At 33.8% G+C, this 17,560-nt stretch overlaps 1 protein-coding gene across 1 annotated transcript; it reads left to right on the top strand.

The window, feature by feature from the left end:
* The first annotated feature begins 135 nt into the window (after nucleotides 1-135).
* LOC146999111 (uncharacterized) lies at nucleotides 136-17,068 on the top strand. Its single transcript, XM_085816112.1, has 5 exons — nucleotides 136-3,623; nucleotides 3,720-3,788; nucleotides 5,157-5,234; nucleotides 5,472-5,537; nucleotides 16,894-17,068. The coding sequence occupies exons 1-5, from the start codon at nucleotides 3,478-3,480 to the stop codon at nucleotides 16,895-16,897; spliced, it is 363 nt and encodes a 120-aa protein (XP_085672238.1). The 5' UTR covers nucleotides 136-3,477; the 3' UTR covers nucleotides 16,898-17,068.
* Nucleotides 17,069-17,560: the final 492 nt, after the last annotated feature.

Below are 17,560 nucleotides of genomic sequence, written 5' to 3'. Positions count from 1 at the left end.
ACTTTTTATGTTCTTGTTACCTTATATGAGTGGTTTCATTATAAATGGGCTTGTGGTTAGAATACTTAATTTTTATAATTAAGAAGTTTTTATTAAAATAGGTATTTGTTGCATCTATAAATATTTCATAAAATATAGTTATTTTAATTTATTTAATAAATAATTCATAAACTGTATTTTTATTTTAATTAATTTTATGAATAATTCATAGCTATATTTCTCAGGTAGTAGTGTTATGAGTACAATTTTATTCATTTAGTGCATTAAGACCTCTCTACTTTTGTTGAAATATTCTGCTTCCATAAAATAAAATATACTAGTATGCAAAATGTAAGCAACTTTTCTGATTTGAGTATTAATTTTGCAAACAATCAACTGTGAGACGAGAAATTCATATTATAGAGGAACAATGTAATATATAAAGGATAGGAAAAGTATGGTAGCAAGAAAAATGAATAGAACATGTACAGTACAGATAAAGATATTAACAGTACTAAGCTATAAATTTAAGTCTGGAAAACATTTACTGTAACAGCCATCTGATAATCTACCAAGAAGTAACTCTTTATCATATTGTTATCTGTTTCTCAGTATAGACATTTCATTCAATTATCAGTCTCATTCTCTGTATAGGTAGTCTTTACAAATATATTAGTTTTGTTTCATATTTCATCATTTATTTTTAAAGAATAGGAATAATGAATTTGGGGTAGAAGAATAATGAACTACTATTTGCTTTCTAGGCTAAACCAAACATTCTATACAGAATTTTATATGATATTTGAAACATCTTTTATTAAAAATAGTATTACTGAAAATGTTCATAACTAATATTTATTAGACACATTATAAGCTGCATATCCATATGTTATAAACTACATATCTATTCGATGTAATCTTAAAAAGACTGAAATTATTTTAAATATGTTTGTTGCTCTTAAAACACTAAGCAAACCAGTGCAGTTTTAATTTGAAAGATTAAAATATGTCATGTTAAATCACTGGAAACTGTCTTTTTTACTTGGTGCCATGGAAGATAAAGATTATATGTGATGTTGAATGGCAACACTCTGGGAATTGATTATTTTCTTAGTTTTGTTGAAGATAAATTGAAGATCTTATGTTTAATATAGTAACAATATTTGTCAAGTTATGTGAAAAATAAAGACATGGTATCACAGCTTAATATAATTATAAATGTAATAATAAATAAACTTTTGCTAGACCTTTGCTAGCCTGATTATTATTAGACAGGTTTCCAATGTCAAAAACATTTAAAGCAGCTTCATTTGTTTGTATTTTGTCATGAAAATAGCTTGATGCATAGCAAGATTTGTTTCCAGTCCTTTTCTAATAATAAGTGCTTTTCTTCTTTATAATAATAATAATACATGCTACTAAAATTACCCTTTAAATATTAAAAATTTTATCAAATGAGACTGAAAATTTCCCTTGAAGCAAAATAAGTAGATCTCAGGCTTTTCAGCAACTTAGATTTTTGCTTAGTTTATCTATATAATGAGTAATTTAGTGTGGCATTAAGAAAAAAAAAAAATATTTCTATTAACTATAGCTCAGATTTTAGCAAGTAATATGTAATTTGCAATATATATCTACATTATAAAGCATGTTACTTTGTTACATCATGTAATATCATATGTTCTCTTTATTGTTATTATTAGACATTAAATTTCATCTCATAATTGATTTTTTCATTTTATACAAATGTTTTATATTTAAGCATGAAAATAAAAATTACTGTACATTTGCATTATGTTTAAATACAATATTTTTAATTAACAAATTAAAAATTTTTTTATTGATTTCTTTAGTAATAGTTTCCTCAAGATTCACTTGGTTCCCTTCCACTGAGTTCCAGCTTAGCGTGGTATGATAATTCCACAGATTTATTTGGACAGTTAAGGAATGCAGTCTTCATTTTGATAGGCCTTTCAAAAGGAATTGTCATAGAATCTAGTATAAAAAGAGTTATGCTACTAAGTGTGCAAATGCATGAATTTTTTGTTTCTGTACTTAAATAAAGTAAAACATGCTTTCGCTATCTGCAGACTTCATGGAAGACTATCGGCTTTCTCCGCACAGCCTAGATTTTTTGTAATTACTGGTCTGTTTGTGCACAGTGGTGAGTTAAAATTGTCAGTTAAGTCTTACAAAATTTTTGAAAAGTCTTCCATATGAGGAAATGTAATGTTAAATGAATCTCATATTTGACAGTAATGTCTTCTGAAACCTATCAATAGCCAAATGGTTAAGACTGCTGAATTTTGCATTTTGAGCTAGGTTGGATCCCCACAAACAAGCCTTTTGCATGGACTTTCCAGTGTGTAATGAATGTCAATACAAGTAAATCTCCCTTAGGAAGTCTTCCATGAAAACAACTCTTCCCTTAAGTAGAAAACCTTGCAGTACTTAGTCAATTAAACAAACAGTTTGTATTGTAAAAGAGGTAATGTTCCATATTATTCTTCATGATAATCTGATGTACATTTGCACTAGATTTACTGTTTTGTCATCCAGTAGAAATGTAAAATAAATTGTGATTAGCTGAATTGGGAGTTTTTCAGTGCTGTGTAAGTTGATTTTTCAGCCTGTAAGGGGTTAATTAGTCTCGAAATGGAATTTTGTATTGATTCATTTCATAAAGAGCAAATTACTTTTCAAATTGTTGCTAGCAAATATTTATTGTTGTATTATTTTGAAAGAAATTGAATAATGAAGAAACTGCATATGTGTAAGTATGTTTCTGTGCACTGCGAGAAAATGATGGTACCTAGAGCCATCGAATTTTGAATAACATAGTTTTCCATCTGAACGCGTGCCTCTGGAAGCCCGAAGTTTGAATTACTTATTTTATACTTTGTAAACCTTTAATGAATTTTTTTATTAACCCTTTAACGTCGACTTTTTGATTTATAAAAATGTTTACTTTCTTTGAATAAAATAATAAGAAAAATATGCGAGAACACTTTAAGGTGGTCTACTACAGCAGCATTACAATACTAAAAATTTTTTTACACGCAGAATCGCTAATTAAGAAACTATGTTGCGTGCAATTTGGCAGAAATATAAAGCAATAGGTCAGTTTTCGAATCACAATGTTAGAATCAGGTTTGAAATGAAATTTACTTAAATATTATATTTTAAAAAAATTAGTTTGAAATACGTAATTTTAATGTGTAGTTTGGAAAGCCATCAATAGATGGCGCTACGAGTTAAAATTTAACATTGTAATCTTATTTCTGCAAAAATTCATGAAGTAATTGATTTTGATATCAGTTATAAATCATATTTTTTTCTAAATAATATTTAGAAGCGTTTCATATATTCCTTTATACACAGTTTTCACTAAACATTGTCAGCTGTCAGCAGAATGACGTTTACGGCAACCCTATTGCATTGCTATTCCGCACTCGTTTTGTTTACATTTATTTGTACTGTGGTCAGTTTGCAAAAAATATGCGAAAATATCAAGGACGACCGAAAAAACATCCAGGTTTTAATAAAAGATCCAGAATTCAGCGTAAACGTCGAGCTCAAGAAAAAAATATGAAATTAAATTCCCGAGATGTGGAAGATTCCGAACAAGCGGATGTTTTCGAAAGGTGAGAAATAATTTATTCTTTATATCGACTACCCCGTGTTATGATTTCGTAGTAAGTTAATTCCGAAGTAAAATATGTGTATTTTTTTTATTGAAGGTCAGAAATTATTGATACAACTGCATCTGTGTCAAAGGAGAATCATTGCCCGGATGATTTTTTTACAAAGTAAGTTTTTTTTTTTTTTTTTTTTTCTTTTTTTTGTATGTGTGTGTATGAGGGGATGCTAATAATTGTTCAATTCTGTTATAAGAATTTATTCCTCCATTCACACTAAATTGTTGGGAAATATTGAAAGGGTAAATTCCAATTCACAAGGAATTGCTGAAATAATTGAATCTTTTCAAAAGTATGAGCATGTTCTTGCGATCTAAATTGAATTCACCATCATTACATGTATTATTGGAAATTTTATAGTCATATGTTTGCTACGAAATGCTTTGTCAGTTACCTATGGTATATTTTAACAGGTGTATGCACATTTATTCATGTGCTCGCTGTTCAACTTGCTTTTTTTTATTATGTCATTTACTTGGATGTTAAAACTTTCTTTTAGCGTTGGAACATTTTATGATCATTTAGTAAAATTTATATATAAATATATATTATTGCTTGTTTATTTATGGTTCTGTGTATTTGTCATGTATGCATGTTGTGAAGTGTAGTTTTTGAAAAATATGTCACAAATGTTAAATTCCACCAAAAGCTGAATTGAATTGATATTGGGATGCAGGTAATTAGAAAATATCTGCTGTGTATTTTGAGCGTAAACCAAACTAGTGCCAAGAATGGGACCAATACGCTCAGGCTTGCTTAGCCTTTTTGCCATTGTCCAAATTGAATTATCTCCAGTATAAAGGGAGTGAATGCTTTCTCTGTATAACATTAAAATATCCGTCTGATCAAAAATCTACCAATAAGAAACTTTTCATATGTTATGTGACAGACTTTCTGCAAACAGAAGTCCTCAGCTCTGTTCTTGTACATGTTTTTTAATTGTGGTTCAGATGTGTACTTCTCAAAGGAATTCTTCTCATAGGAAGATTATCTGAACATTTAAAAACTATATTCTGCTTTTAGGGGCCTAATATTTTATGCCCCTAAAATTAATATTGAAATTTCTAAAATGTTGAAAAATATGTCATCTGGATTCTGTACAAAAAATATAATCCCCTTTTTCATTTCTGCATTTGCAATTCCTGCATTTTCTTTATTCCTACATTTTTTAATTGGAAGGAATTTCATTCGCAGAGCCCTCTAATTTATTCTTACAAATCATGTAGTAATGTACCATTTTAGATAGATATAAATAACACATTTTGTAATTTTTCTAAACTGTGGTTATACAGCATGATATAATAGCTACACAGGGTATGGCGAAACAGTATACAGCAATATCTGTCGCACTGTCTGAGATGGGTGGTAGTCATACATAGCTTAATGCTTAAATTTGTTATGTGTTATTTATTTATTCATGTTTTTTTTTTTTTTTTTTTTTTTAATTATGTTATAGCAGTTTATTTCTTTCATTCTTAGGTCCGGAAGTGAAAAATTTGACTTTTCTACGCCAGAAGTTACAGCTAATGTTCCTAAGACAAACCAGGCTTTCCTGAGGTAAGTTGGTTTATTTTTAAAATAGATATTAGCTGTGCATGATATTACAGTTACTTAATTATGGTTAACTAATTATGTATTAATTTAGAAGTCAAGCAACCAAAATCAGCGTTATATTTTCAAATAGTGAATATTTCAAAATATGATGCTGATTTTTGTTGCTTGACTCTCAAATTAATACTTGGTCGGTGTGTTATTGTATCTTAATTAAACTAATTATGGTTCTTTTCTTCTCAGTTCTGATCTGGACATTTCAGTTATTGACTCTGACGTAGAAGGTAGAAATACAAGCTCTCTTTTGGGGTAAATATGTATTTCTCTATGCCAAAATTAAAATGTCATCATTTATGTTTTTCTTTTATGGTGTTACATTATGTTGTTTACATATTGATAGCTATTAAAACTGTTAAATATAATATTGTAGCTATCAAAAAGAGGGGGATGAATTTGATTTGTACCAAATTTGGACGTTTTGCATGAAAGAACTTGAAAATAAAAGATTTTTTTAAAAATATATTCATTGAAATCAGTGAAATTTTCAGTCGGGACACTGAAGCAAATGAAAATATTTTGGGGTTTGATTCTTTTGATGGGAGCCTCATCAATAAGCCTACTATCTTTTTTAAATATTGCTTCTTTTTCATTGTTTTCATGATGTTTTATGTTCCCTTCATGAAAGAGATTTTTAATAATTTAAATTTTGTTAATAAAATATAACAAAATGAAATCTGTGATTATGTGGCTGTTATTTTTTCCATATATATTTATTTGAGGAAAACCACAAATTTTATTATTTTACAGAATTTTTAAGAAAAATATAAGGATAAAATTTTTTAAATAATTCTGATTACTACCTTTGCTTTCCTCTCATAATGTGCCTCAAATTAGAGCAATTAGACAACAAATTTAAGTCGTGATCTTTTTTTTTCCAAGTTTTTTTTTTTAGGCTTAGGAGTATAAATTGCTTATCCCCACAAGACAGTGCATCTTCTTAGTATGCCATCGTAAGGCTCCGTTCACATGATGGTATAAATCTCATAGACGCATAATCATAAGGCACAAAATGTGGGAGTTCCATTCACACCTGCGAGAGAGGGTCTAAGCCATAGCCAATTAGAGAAGCTAAATTTGTGCATGCATGTATGTGTCTACAGCTTTCTCTCTCAATAGGTTTTATGTATATGCTCTGATTGGCCGACTCTTATATCAAGTCGGCACAAAGTTGAAAACTTCAAGCTTAATGCCCAAACTAGTTTTTGTGACATAGCAAGGTCTGACTACAAAGCGTTGTTAGTTGGGAATTATGACATTTATACAACGGCTTGAATAGAGCCTTAGAAAGCCATTTGGTAACTGAGTTATCCACCATGAAAGAGTTATTCTTGCCCCTCTGAATTCAGTGTTTACTGGAACACGAACATTTTATACTCAGGTGTAGAGGCCCTTCATGTGAAACCTCCGGCACACAAAGTAGTGACTAATATTGCACGAGCAAATGACACTGCGAGCATGGAAGCAGCAGTTGTGAAGATGACTCATCTTCTTGTAGTAATATACTGGTAATCCAGTGTATTATTATTGTTAATTTATTTGCTATCTGTTGCCTAAATTTCCTAAACCTAATTGCGAATGGGCTGCCTGCATGGGCGTTTTCATGGTTTTCCCCGTGTATATGAGCCATTTCCCTTAGAAAGTCCTCCATGAAAGCATTCCTCCTCTTAGGAAGATCAAGTGCTTTGCTGTCATCAAATAAGCCAAATTTAAACCTAATTTGTAATATTTATATATATTAATTATATATATGTATATATATTGTATATATATATATTTTAGCTTGGAGTCTGAGCCTCTTCAGGAGAACCTTAATGATGAATTTCTGTGTCCTGATTCACCTTTAATTATCGAAAGGGAAGATCGACGAAAGGCAAATCCATTACCATCTGGCAGAACAATCTGCAATATGTCTTTTGTAATAGTGCAGGCTAGGACATTAGAGCAACATTCCCTAAATTGTAAATTTGGAGGATCATTTATTTTTAACAAAGTGATTCGACGTGGTCTTGTCACTACATATAACTATGTATGTGATAAAATTTTATGTGGGGAAATGGCAACAATTTGTTCTGATATGGAGAAAAGCAGCCTAAATCAGCTTGCAGTATTAGGTGCGTTATCTACTGGCAGTGGATTTTCACAAGAGGAGGAAAAGTTTAGCATCATGGAAATTCTGTATATGAGCAACTCGACCTTTGCTTCTTGTGAGCGAACTACTGGCAAAATAATACAGGGATGTGCACAGGAAACTATGTGTGCTGCTATAGAAGAGGAGAAAAGGCAGGCAGAACTTCGCAATGATAAAGATAATGATGGTTATCACTGTATAACTGTCATTGTTGATGGAGGTTGGTGTAAAAGAAGCTATGGGCATGGTTACAATGCTTCAAGTGGCATATCTGTTATTATAGGCATGGTCACCCAGAAAATTTTGTTTGTTGGAATTCGCAACAAAGTGTGCCTTATATGCAGTGCTATTGAAGATGGCAAGATGCCAAATAAAGTGCACCTTTGTTGGCGAAATTGGAATGGGCCTTCTACAGGTATGGAAAGCAGTGCCATTGTGGAAGGTCTGAATTATCTCCAGTGTGTTCACAAAATACGTTGTACTCGACTTGTTGGAGATGGAGATGCTAACACAATGGCCAAAGTGAAAGAAAGCGTTTCATATGGAGGACGGGTGATCAAAGTAGAATGTGCTAACCATGCTGTTCGAAGATATCGCAGAGCTCTTGAGAAACTTCAGCAAAATACTGCGCGCTTCCCCGGGGCTAAAGGAATTGCTGCCCGTAAATTGCTGAAAATTAAAATGCCACTGTTAGTCAGAGGTGCTAGAGTAGCTATAAAAGCTCATGCTTTACCTAGCCATTATCAGCACACACAAGAAGCTATTGATGCATTAGTATCTGACTTGAGAAATGGGCCACATCATATATTTGGCAAGCATGATGCTTGTAGTGCTTTTTGTGCAAAGAAAGGTGCAGAGTTGGACAGCACATACAATGAAATTTTTTCCTCGGGTATGTTGCAAGCTATTGAAGCAGAAGTGGGAAGAGTACTGATATCGTGTAGCAGTACTCTTATTTGGAATGCCACAAATAATCCTGCTGAAAGCTTCATGAGTCAACTGTGTAAAACATCTGGTGGAAAAAGAGTTGATTTTTCCAAAGCTGGTGGCATGAACAGGCGTGCGAGTATTGCTGTCATGGCCTATCAAAATCCAGCACAACAGTGGCAAAAAAATGCACAAAAAGCTGTAACAGGAAGTAGCCTCAGGACTCCAACTTTGAAATTCTTAGCTTCCAGAAATAAGCGCCATGTAAAACGTCTTGAGAGACGTAGACTTTTTGACACTGAGAAGAAAAAGAGAAATATGAGGAAAGCAGGACATATTCAGCAAGGTGGGGATATTTCTTATGGTGATTTTCCTGAGAAACCAGACCTATCAGATGAAGCATATGAATTGGCAGCTAAAAATTTTTTTATATCAATTGAAGTTCCAAAAAAAGATTCTCTTGAGGCCGTAACACGTGGACAGTCATCATCTGAAAGATGGCGTCATGAAAGATCAAGAAGAATATCATCATCCTTTTTCAAAGATGTTGCTGATAGGCGTCCAACAACACTCAGTGCTGCTTTAGTGAAACGTATCATATATAATGATAACGTTTCAACTAAAGCATTAAAGTATGGCTTGGCTAACGAAGCAGTAGCCTTAAATCAATACAAGGAAAAGCACATGGGAAAAAACATCAGACGTTGTGGCCTTTTTATTGATCCTAAATATCCCTTTCTTTGTACTTCGCCAGATGGATTGATAGACGAAGATGGATTACTTGAAATAAAATGTCCTTATACAGCCAGATTCTCAGCAGACTTGTCAGACTTTTTCAGCAAGCCTAATTCTGTTGGTCTTCGGATGGATGCTGATAATAATCTTTATTTACCGAAAAGCCACAAATATTATTTTCAAATTCAAGGGCAGTTAGCCATAACAGAGAGGAATTGGTGTGATTTATATATATGGTGCAGAGAAGATGCAATCACATTAAGAATACCCGAAGACAAAACTTTCTGGATCAGTTTAGTTCCAAAACTCGAAAAATTTTACGTGAATTGTATTCTTCCTGAGCTTGTTGATCCAAGAGCACCAAGAAAAATGTCTCTTAGAGAACCGAAGTATATTGTTGATGCTAGAGCACAGAATGAGAAACAAAAACAGGCCACTGCTTCTGTAAAACAAACACAAGAAAAAAGAGAAATTGAAATTTCAGAAGCAGATAAAATTATTTCATCTCCTAGAAAGAATGCAGGAGAGAAAAGAATCAGGAAACCAAAAATTATTTTTGATTTGTAATCAGTAACAAGCCAAGCCAGCACACCATAACATTTTCTACGTCTGAATAAAAACTATGCCTGCAACAAAGCATTATGATTAAATCCATACCTAATTAGAATATTACCCCATTTCTCTAAAAAAAATATGTTCAAAAAGTCTCTGCTTTCAGTAATAGATACGTCTGATCAATTCTGCCATAATTCTGTAATCAATACTTGAAGCTAGAATCTCCTGTGCTGCACTGCCATTGCATCTCTTTTCTGAATGTTTCATCATCCACTTCTCATTCTAAATATTCCTGTGTGCTTTCATTTATAGCTGCTAACTTGTTGTGAACATTTTCTGCACCACATGTTATATTTTGCAGTGTAAATAATGCGTGCAATCATATATTTTGGTTTTAATCATCAGTAACTTTGGTAAAACTACATTTATGCAAAGAAGACTTCCATAAAGTCACAGTTTCTGTGAAAAAGAAAATAAGTTTGATGACCTCTGTCATAATTCAATAAATAATTTTTTAAAATAGCATCACCTGTGCTGCACTAACATTGGAAAAAATTAAAGTCATCTCTTTTCTGAATGTTTCCTCATGCACTTCTGTTTCTAAGTATTCTTGTGTGCTTTGATCCATAGCTGATAACTTGTTGAGAATATTTTCTGCGCCACATATTATACTTCGCTATGTAAACAATACCTGTAATGATGTTTTTCGGTTTCAATCATCAGTAACTTCTGAATAACCACATGTCTGTAAAGAAAACCTCCATAAAGTCACTGCCTCTGTAGAAAGCAAAACAAGTCTGATAAACTCTGCCATAATTCAGCAGTCATTTTTTGAAGATAATCTCCTGTGCTGCACTGCCACTAATTATTAAAGATAACATCGTTTCTTTTGCCCTACCGTTGCAGAAAATGAAAATCTTTTCTTTTCTGAATTTGTTCTAGTACTCATGTGGCCTGATATGCTTGTTCTCTAAACATTCCTGTATATTTTCTGTGCAGCTGCTAACTTTTTGTGAACATTTTCTCCACCATACTGTATACACCTGCTTGTAAACAGTGATAGCCATTAAGTGATGTACATCTACATATACTTAATTTGAATACAAGAAATAAATATATGTCTGATGAACTCTGCCCTAATTCAGTAATCAATTTTTGAAGATAGCATCTCCTGTGCTGCAGTGCGATTGCTGAAAATTAAACTGATCTCGTTTCCGAATGTTTCCACGTCCACTTCTGCTTCTAAATATTCCTGTGTGCTTTCTCCATAGCTGCTAACATTTGAACATTTTCTGCACTACGTGTTATACTTCACAATGTAAAACAATGCCTGCAGTGAAGTATTTTGGTTTCATTCTTCTGTAATTCCAGTATAACTCCATTTCTCCAAGGAAGACCTCCACAAAGTCACTGCTTCTGCAGAAAAATGTGTCTGATAACTGTACCATAATTCAGTAATCAATGTTTGAAGAGAGCATCTCCAGTGCTGCACGCGATTGCTGAAAATTAAATTGATCTCTTTTCCGAATGTTTCCACATCCACTTCTGCTTCTAAATATTCCTGTGTGCTTTCTCCATAGCTGCTAACATGTGAACATTTTCTTCACCACGTGTTATACTTCACAATGTAAAACAATGCCTGCAGTGAAGTATTTTGGTTTCATTCTTCTGTAATTCCAGTATAACTCCATTTCTCCAAGAAAGACCTCCACAAAGTCACTGCTTCTGTAGAAAAATGTGTCTGATAACTGTACCATAATTCAGTAATCAAAGTTTGAAGAGAGCATCTCCAGTGCTGCACTGCTATTGCAGAAAATTAAATTGATCTCATTTCCAAATGTTTTGTCATCCACTTCTGCTTCTAAATATTTCTGTGTGCTTTTCCCGTAGCTGCTAACTTGAACATTTTCTGCACCATGTTTTTCTCAGAGTAAACAGTGCCTACAATGAAGTATTTTGGTTTTATTCATCAGTAATTTAAGTATAACCACATTTCTGTAATGACCTCCACAAAGTCACTGTTTCTGTAAAAAAATGTATCTGATGAACTCTGCCTTATTTCAGTAATCAACTTTTGAAGATTACATATCCTGTGCTCATTCCCATTGCAGAAGATATCTCTTTCCGAATGTTTCCTCATCCAGTTATGCTTCCAAATATTCCTGTGTGCTTTCATTTATAGCTGCTAACTTGTTGTGAGCATTTTCTGCACCAAGTGTTATACTTTTCAATGTAAACATTGTCTGCAATGAAATATTTTGGTTTTATTCATCAGTAATTTCAGTATAACTCCAGTTCTCCAAGGAAAAGCTCCACAAAGAAAGATCTCCAATACAATTATTTACATTGTGTATTCTGATAGGCTTTAGAAATTTTTGAAAGTATTGGAAATTAATAACTTGGCATCGAAAGTGAAATTACAATTGTACTGAGTAAAAAGACACGTTTTATTTACAGGAATTCTATTGGACATTGGGTATTTCCTGTATGCTACAACATGTGCTTTATAAAGCAAAAAGATACGTTGGATTTACAGGAATTCTATTGGACATGAGGGACTTTCCTGTATGCTACAACATGTGCTTTATAAGGCAAGGACATTGCTTAAGAGGGTATAGATATCGTTTGCGGAGAGGACTTCGAGACAGTGAGCGTTAAGTTGCTAGTTCCCCTCGCTTTGTGTTTCGCCTGATACTGCTATAGTAGTTTGGTGCGCCAACTTCAGTTAGGAGCACTGTAGGAAGGCCTAGCATGCCATATGGTTTTATTGAATTTTTTACTGATTTCTGCATTATTAATGAGCAATTTTTTCCAGTTTATTGTTTCTGAGATCACAAACTTGGAATATATATTCGAAAGTAGTGGTTCCTCTCACTGCTGCTGAAGAATGTGACCTTGATTTCTTCAAACACCTTAAAATGCTTGCTCATAACGATTTCCTGCAGAAGCAAAAATGAGCATCCAGAGATGAAAGTTTCCAAACTCTTCAAAGCAAGCGGATAGCATTGAACAGCAACCTGGGGATGATGAAAGTCATAAAATCTGGTGACCCGACAGGCAAGAAAATTTAAATGATGATAGCTGCTATAAGCCGATCGGCGGAAGTTCAGATTCCGGCAATGAGCCAAGAAGAAATAAAACTATTTGTCACCAGCCAGAAAGAGTAAGGAAAGTGTCTGCTAACATGAGAATGAAGGTTTTTGATGCTGCAAAAAAGCTGATGGAAATAGAAATGCCAGTACCCAGCCTGACATTCCCCCCCCGGGGGGGTTGACGTAGAGAACTCTGCGAAGCTACTGGCTAGGATCTGTATCTAGGCAGTCTCGGATTCTGCTACACCAAACAAGTGGCTTGCATTAATCCTATCACAATTCAGGACTCCTGATTCAGCTGGAAGGACATCCATACAATGATATTTGAGAAGAAGACATACAAAATTGAGTATTGTGGAAAGATGATTGCTTATATCTTGAACGTGGATGATCCACTTGTCTACAAAACTCATAACCATTCTAAAAAATAAGGACATCAAATTTCAGTGCATCCTGCTCTCACAAGAGAGAAAGGTGATCGTTAGAAGCCTTCCCAGCTTCACATGTTAATGCTGCCTCATGTTGCATAATATAATAATACACACACTGGCCAATCAATAAGAAACCTTTAAGATTTTCATCTGAATGCATGCTAGGGATGAAATATCCAAATTTTTTCTATGATGTGGATTATACTTGGTTAAAATGCCAGTATAAGTAAGGTGTAAGAGTGCTTTTCATGATGAATGAAGTAAAATGGGGAAAAAAGGCGGCAGATCGTTCACCATTTGAAAAAGGGGCTTATTGTTGGTGCACATTTAGTGGGGGCATCGATTTCGAATCCTTCTCTAAAAAATGTAACTGCAGTTCGAGCATAGTTTTCAAAGACAGTGATCGGCGGTATCTCCAATGAATTGTACGGCAGAACACGGATTCAACTATCGCAAATCGTCAACCAAGGCTCTTCCCAACAAATTTCAGCTAGAACTATGCGCAGCGAATTGCAGAGGGATAGGAATGCATAGTTTTGGTGCCTGTAAGAAAATCACTCAGTTCTGCCGACATGCAAGACTTCATTTTCAGTGGTGTCGAGAAAAGACACTGGACATCTGAGGATTGGAAATGGGTAATGTGGTGGGATATTACATTATGTATTACATATTAAACATAAGTTATGGGTTACCTCATAACTACAGAAGGTTCCTGTTCGCTGCCAGAAAAGGTTGAAGTAATCTGCAATGTAAATTACCGACAATACATGAGCTTTGTTCATTTATGGGCATGATAAAATTTTATCGATGCTTTTTGAAAAATGCTGCAGAAACTCAAGGAGTCATACACGAAATGTTAAAGGGTGATAAAAAAAGATCATTGTAAAGTTCCATGCACAGATGAAGGTGTTTAGTGTATTTAATTATGGCAAAGCACACTAGGGCTATCTGCCTAAGAGAAGGGATGCCTTCGTGGATGACTTTCTAAGGGAAACTGGCTCATATACACGTTACACATGGGGAAAACCACGAAAACGCCCATGCAGCCAGTACGTTCGCGGGATTCGAACCTCGGACCGAACTACCAGTGTTCAGCGATTTTACCGCTCTGCCGCTGGTAGGCCTGCACAGATGAAGGAATTCACCAGTTTGAGAAGTGCAAATCTGATTTAGTCAATGGTGCCCTTTTGTGTTTCCCAATGGATTACCCTTTGTGTGCAGATACATCAGACTTTCCTATAGGATCAGTATTGCAGCAATTGGAAGAACAAGAACAAGATTGAAAACCTATTGTGTTCTACTCTAAAACATTAAATAATGCACAGAAGGTTTATAGTACCTATGACAGAGAATTCTTAGGAATATATCTTTCTGTCAAGCATTTTAAACATGTATCGGAAGGACGCAAACTCATCATACTTACTGATCACAAGCCACTGTCATATGCATAGAAGCAAAAGAATGGGAAGGCATAACCCAGACAACACCAACTTCAGTATATATCGGAATTTTCAACTGATATTCAGCATATTGATGCCAAAGAAAATTTAGTTGCAGTTGAAGTAGTCTCAGTTACTGGCTATGAAGCAGTAGCAGATGCTCAAGAATATAATGAAGAATTGCAACATTTAATGACAGGTAGTGCTTCACTGAAATTTAAATCATCTACATTAGCATTTTGGAAAACATTAAGATGAGACAGCTCAACAACCAGTATCAGGCCTTTTATTTCAAAGCAATTTAGACAACAAATGTTTCATCAAATTCATAATTTTGCTCCTCTGGTATCAGGACAACTGTCAACGAGATGACTGAAAAATTTATCTTTCCAAATATAAAGAAAGAAATTCACGAATAGACTTAAAGTCCTGTTAATTGTCAAAGGAGCAAAGTCAACAGGCATACAAAATCTAAAATAGCCGAGTTCCAAGCACCTCATGCTAGATTAAGTATTGTGCAAGTTGACCTGATTGGGCCATTACCACCATCTGCTGGTAGGACGTATTATCTGACATTTATTGACCATTTTTCCTGTTAGGGAGAAGTAGTTTCTTTACCAGATATCACAAGAGAAATGGTTGTCAAAGCATTTTACAATCATTGGATTAGCAGATTTGTTGTGCCTAGTTCCATAATCTCAGATCAAGGAAGACAGTTTGAGTCGCAGCCTTTCAAGAGCCTTGCAAAAGTATGTGGTGCTAAAGTTTTACGCTCCACTCCATACCACCCACATTGCAGTGGGAAAATTGAGCAGTTTCTCAGAACTTAAAAAAATGCAATAAAGGCTCACAGCAACATCAGATGGACAGAAATCCTTCTAGGATTCAGAGTTGCAATATGTCCTGATACTAATCACTCTGTAGCTCAAATGGTATATTTTATGCAAATAAGGTTACCATGTGAGTTTTTCGACTACCTACCACTAAAACTAAACCTGAACCATTTGTAACAAATTTACTGTCTTTTATGGATCAGCACCAGTTTATCAACTGCTAACAAACATAAAATATTTATGCATAAAGACTTGAGATCATGTTCTCATGTGTTTGTGAGAACTGATCGTGTGAAAAAGGCACTTGAATTTGCTTATTGAGGGACCATTTTTTTGTGGTGAAAAAATATGATAAATATTTCCGAGTCTTAATTAAGGACAGACAAGTTAACATTTCATTGACAGACTGAAACCAGCTTATTTGTTACTTTCGAACAAATTACTAGAAACAGTGACTAAAAATAAAAAACCATTTCACATTTCATGTACCCAAAATTCTGATATTGTACCTAACGTCAAATCTATTATTCTAGATGGTATGAAAATCAGAAAATGTGTTGGATTTAAGGACTAATGTTTTGTATATTTTGCTATACTTCATCATCTTCTAAATATTAGTAAATATATATCTGCATTAGTGATAATCAGCTGTGAGCACATAGTGCACCATCTGCAACTCATTTGGGTATAAACTATGCTAGTGATTATAATGTCCTTGCTTTTTCCCATATGCCATATGTTGCATGAAATTTTGTTATATGAATCTAGCTTCCTGTGAGGAATTTCTGTGATCTTTCTAGTATGTATGGTCAAGAATTAGGCTTGTGATATACTGTCATGATTTTGCCCACATGTTCCCTGAATATACTACCATTTCCTTAGGAAGACTTCCAAGAAGAATACTGTTGTGAGTTCTAAGCCTAACTATGGTTTGGAACTGTTTATAATGAATTATTGGGATTCTGCACATGTAATGTGGATGCAATTCTATTTCCATTTAGAAGATTTTCTGCAAAGGCAATGCTTTAGCTGTGAGATAATTCTGTTTTGGAAATAAAACTGATATTTATTTAGATTTGTGGTATTTATAAGGCAGTTTATCAATAGCAGGTAGCATCTTGCCTCTTTGCTTTGATCAGGGCCTGTGCAACCAGTGGTAGTCAAAATTTTATAATTTAGCAGAGGGCACTGAGCAGCAAAATTTAGAGGCAAAAAAATGTTCAGAACTTACGAAGACATCAGCCAGCAGAATTTAGGATATGCAGAGATTGCACTGAGTGGCAATAGTGCCATATGTTACATTTGCTATCTGCATTATTAATTTGTGAAACAATTTCAGCTGCTTGAAAATGCATTTTTCTGTTAGAAATTTGTATTTCTTGCAATTTCTTTTTTTTTTGGGGGGGTCGAGAATATGGTGTTAAAAATATTTTATCATTTTCTTTTTTTTTTTTTTTCTTTTCAGGTGAAAATTTTGTGCATGATTTGGCTTTCATTGAGACGTCTCTGGGTCAGGAGTTACTAAGGAAGAGAAACTTACATGCAGGTTGAAGGATGCAGTGTCAAATGTATAAGGAATATAAAAGTTGCTGTATATTAGTATAAGTTTGAATAACCATAATAAAAAAATTTCTTGAAAATTGTGTTTTTTCTGCGAGTTATTAAAATTGGAAATAATTAATTACAATATTTATGAAAATAAAAATACAAGTAGTATTTAAAAAGTACTGCAAAACTCATTTTTAAGTAGAAAAATTATTCTCAGATGAAATTCTTTATGCAAAAGGATTCGATTATGCAAAAGGACTTTTTTAGTATTTGAAAGGTTCATTTGAACCCAACAACTGAAACTAACGTATCCCCAGTTTATTGATACCAACCATTTTGTTGGTATCAATGAACCCACTACTTTCTAAAAGCATTTCTGTCAATTACTAAGGGCTAATGAACAAGTGTTGAATTCTCAAGATGAATGTTGCCGAAACAGAAAAAAGTGTACTTCAGAACATTCTGCAGTAGCTCAAACAAAGTCACGGACCTCATCTATACTGTAGTCAGAGAGAAATTATTCCCCTTCCTTTTCTTTCAAAAGCTGAGTTTCCAAACGCACAACGGGAGGCCGTTGCTAAAAG

This window comes from Stegodyphus dumicola, chromosome 1 (assembly GCF_044657685.1).
Source record: "Stegodyphus dumicola isolate Sdum_Otavi_A_Nest chromosome 1, ASM4465768v1".
In the NCBI taxonomy this organism is placed as follows: Eukaryota; Metazoa; Arthropoda; class Arachnida; order Araneae; family Eresidae; genus Stegodyphus; species Stegodyphus dumicola.
This window is presented reverse-complemented; position numbering and strand designations above follow the sequence as displayed.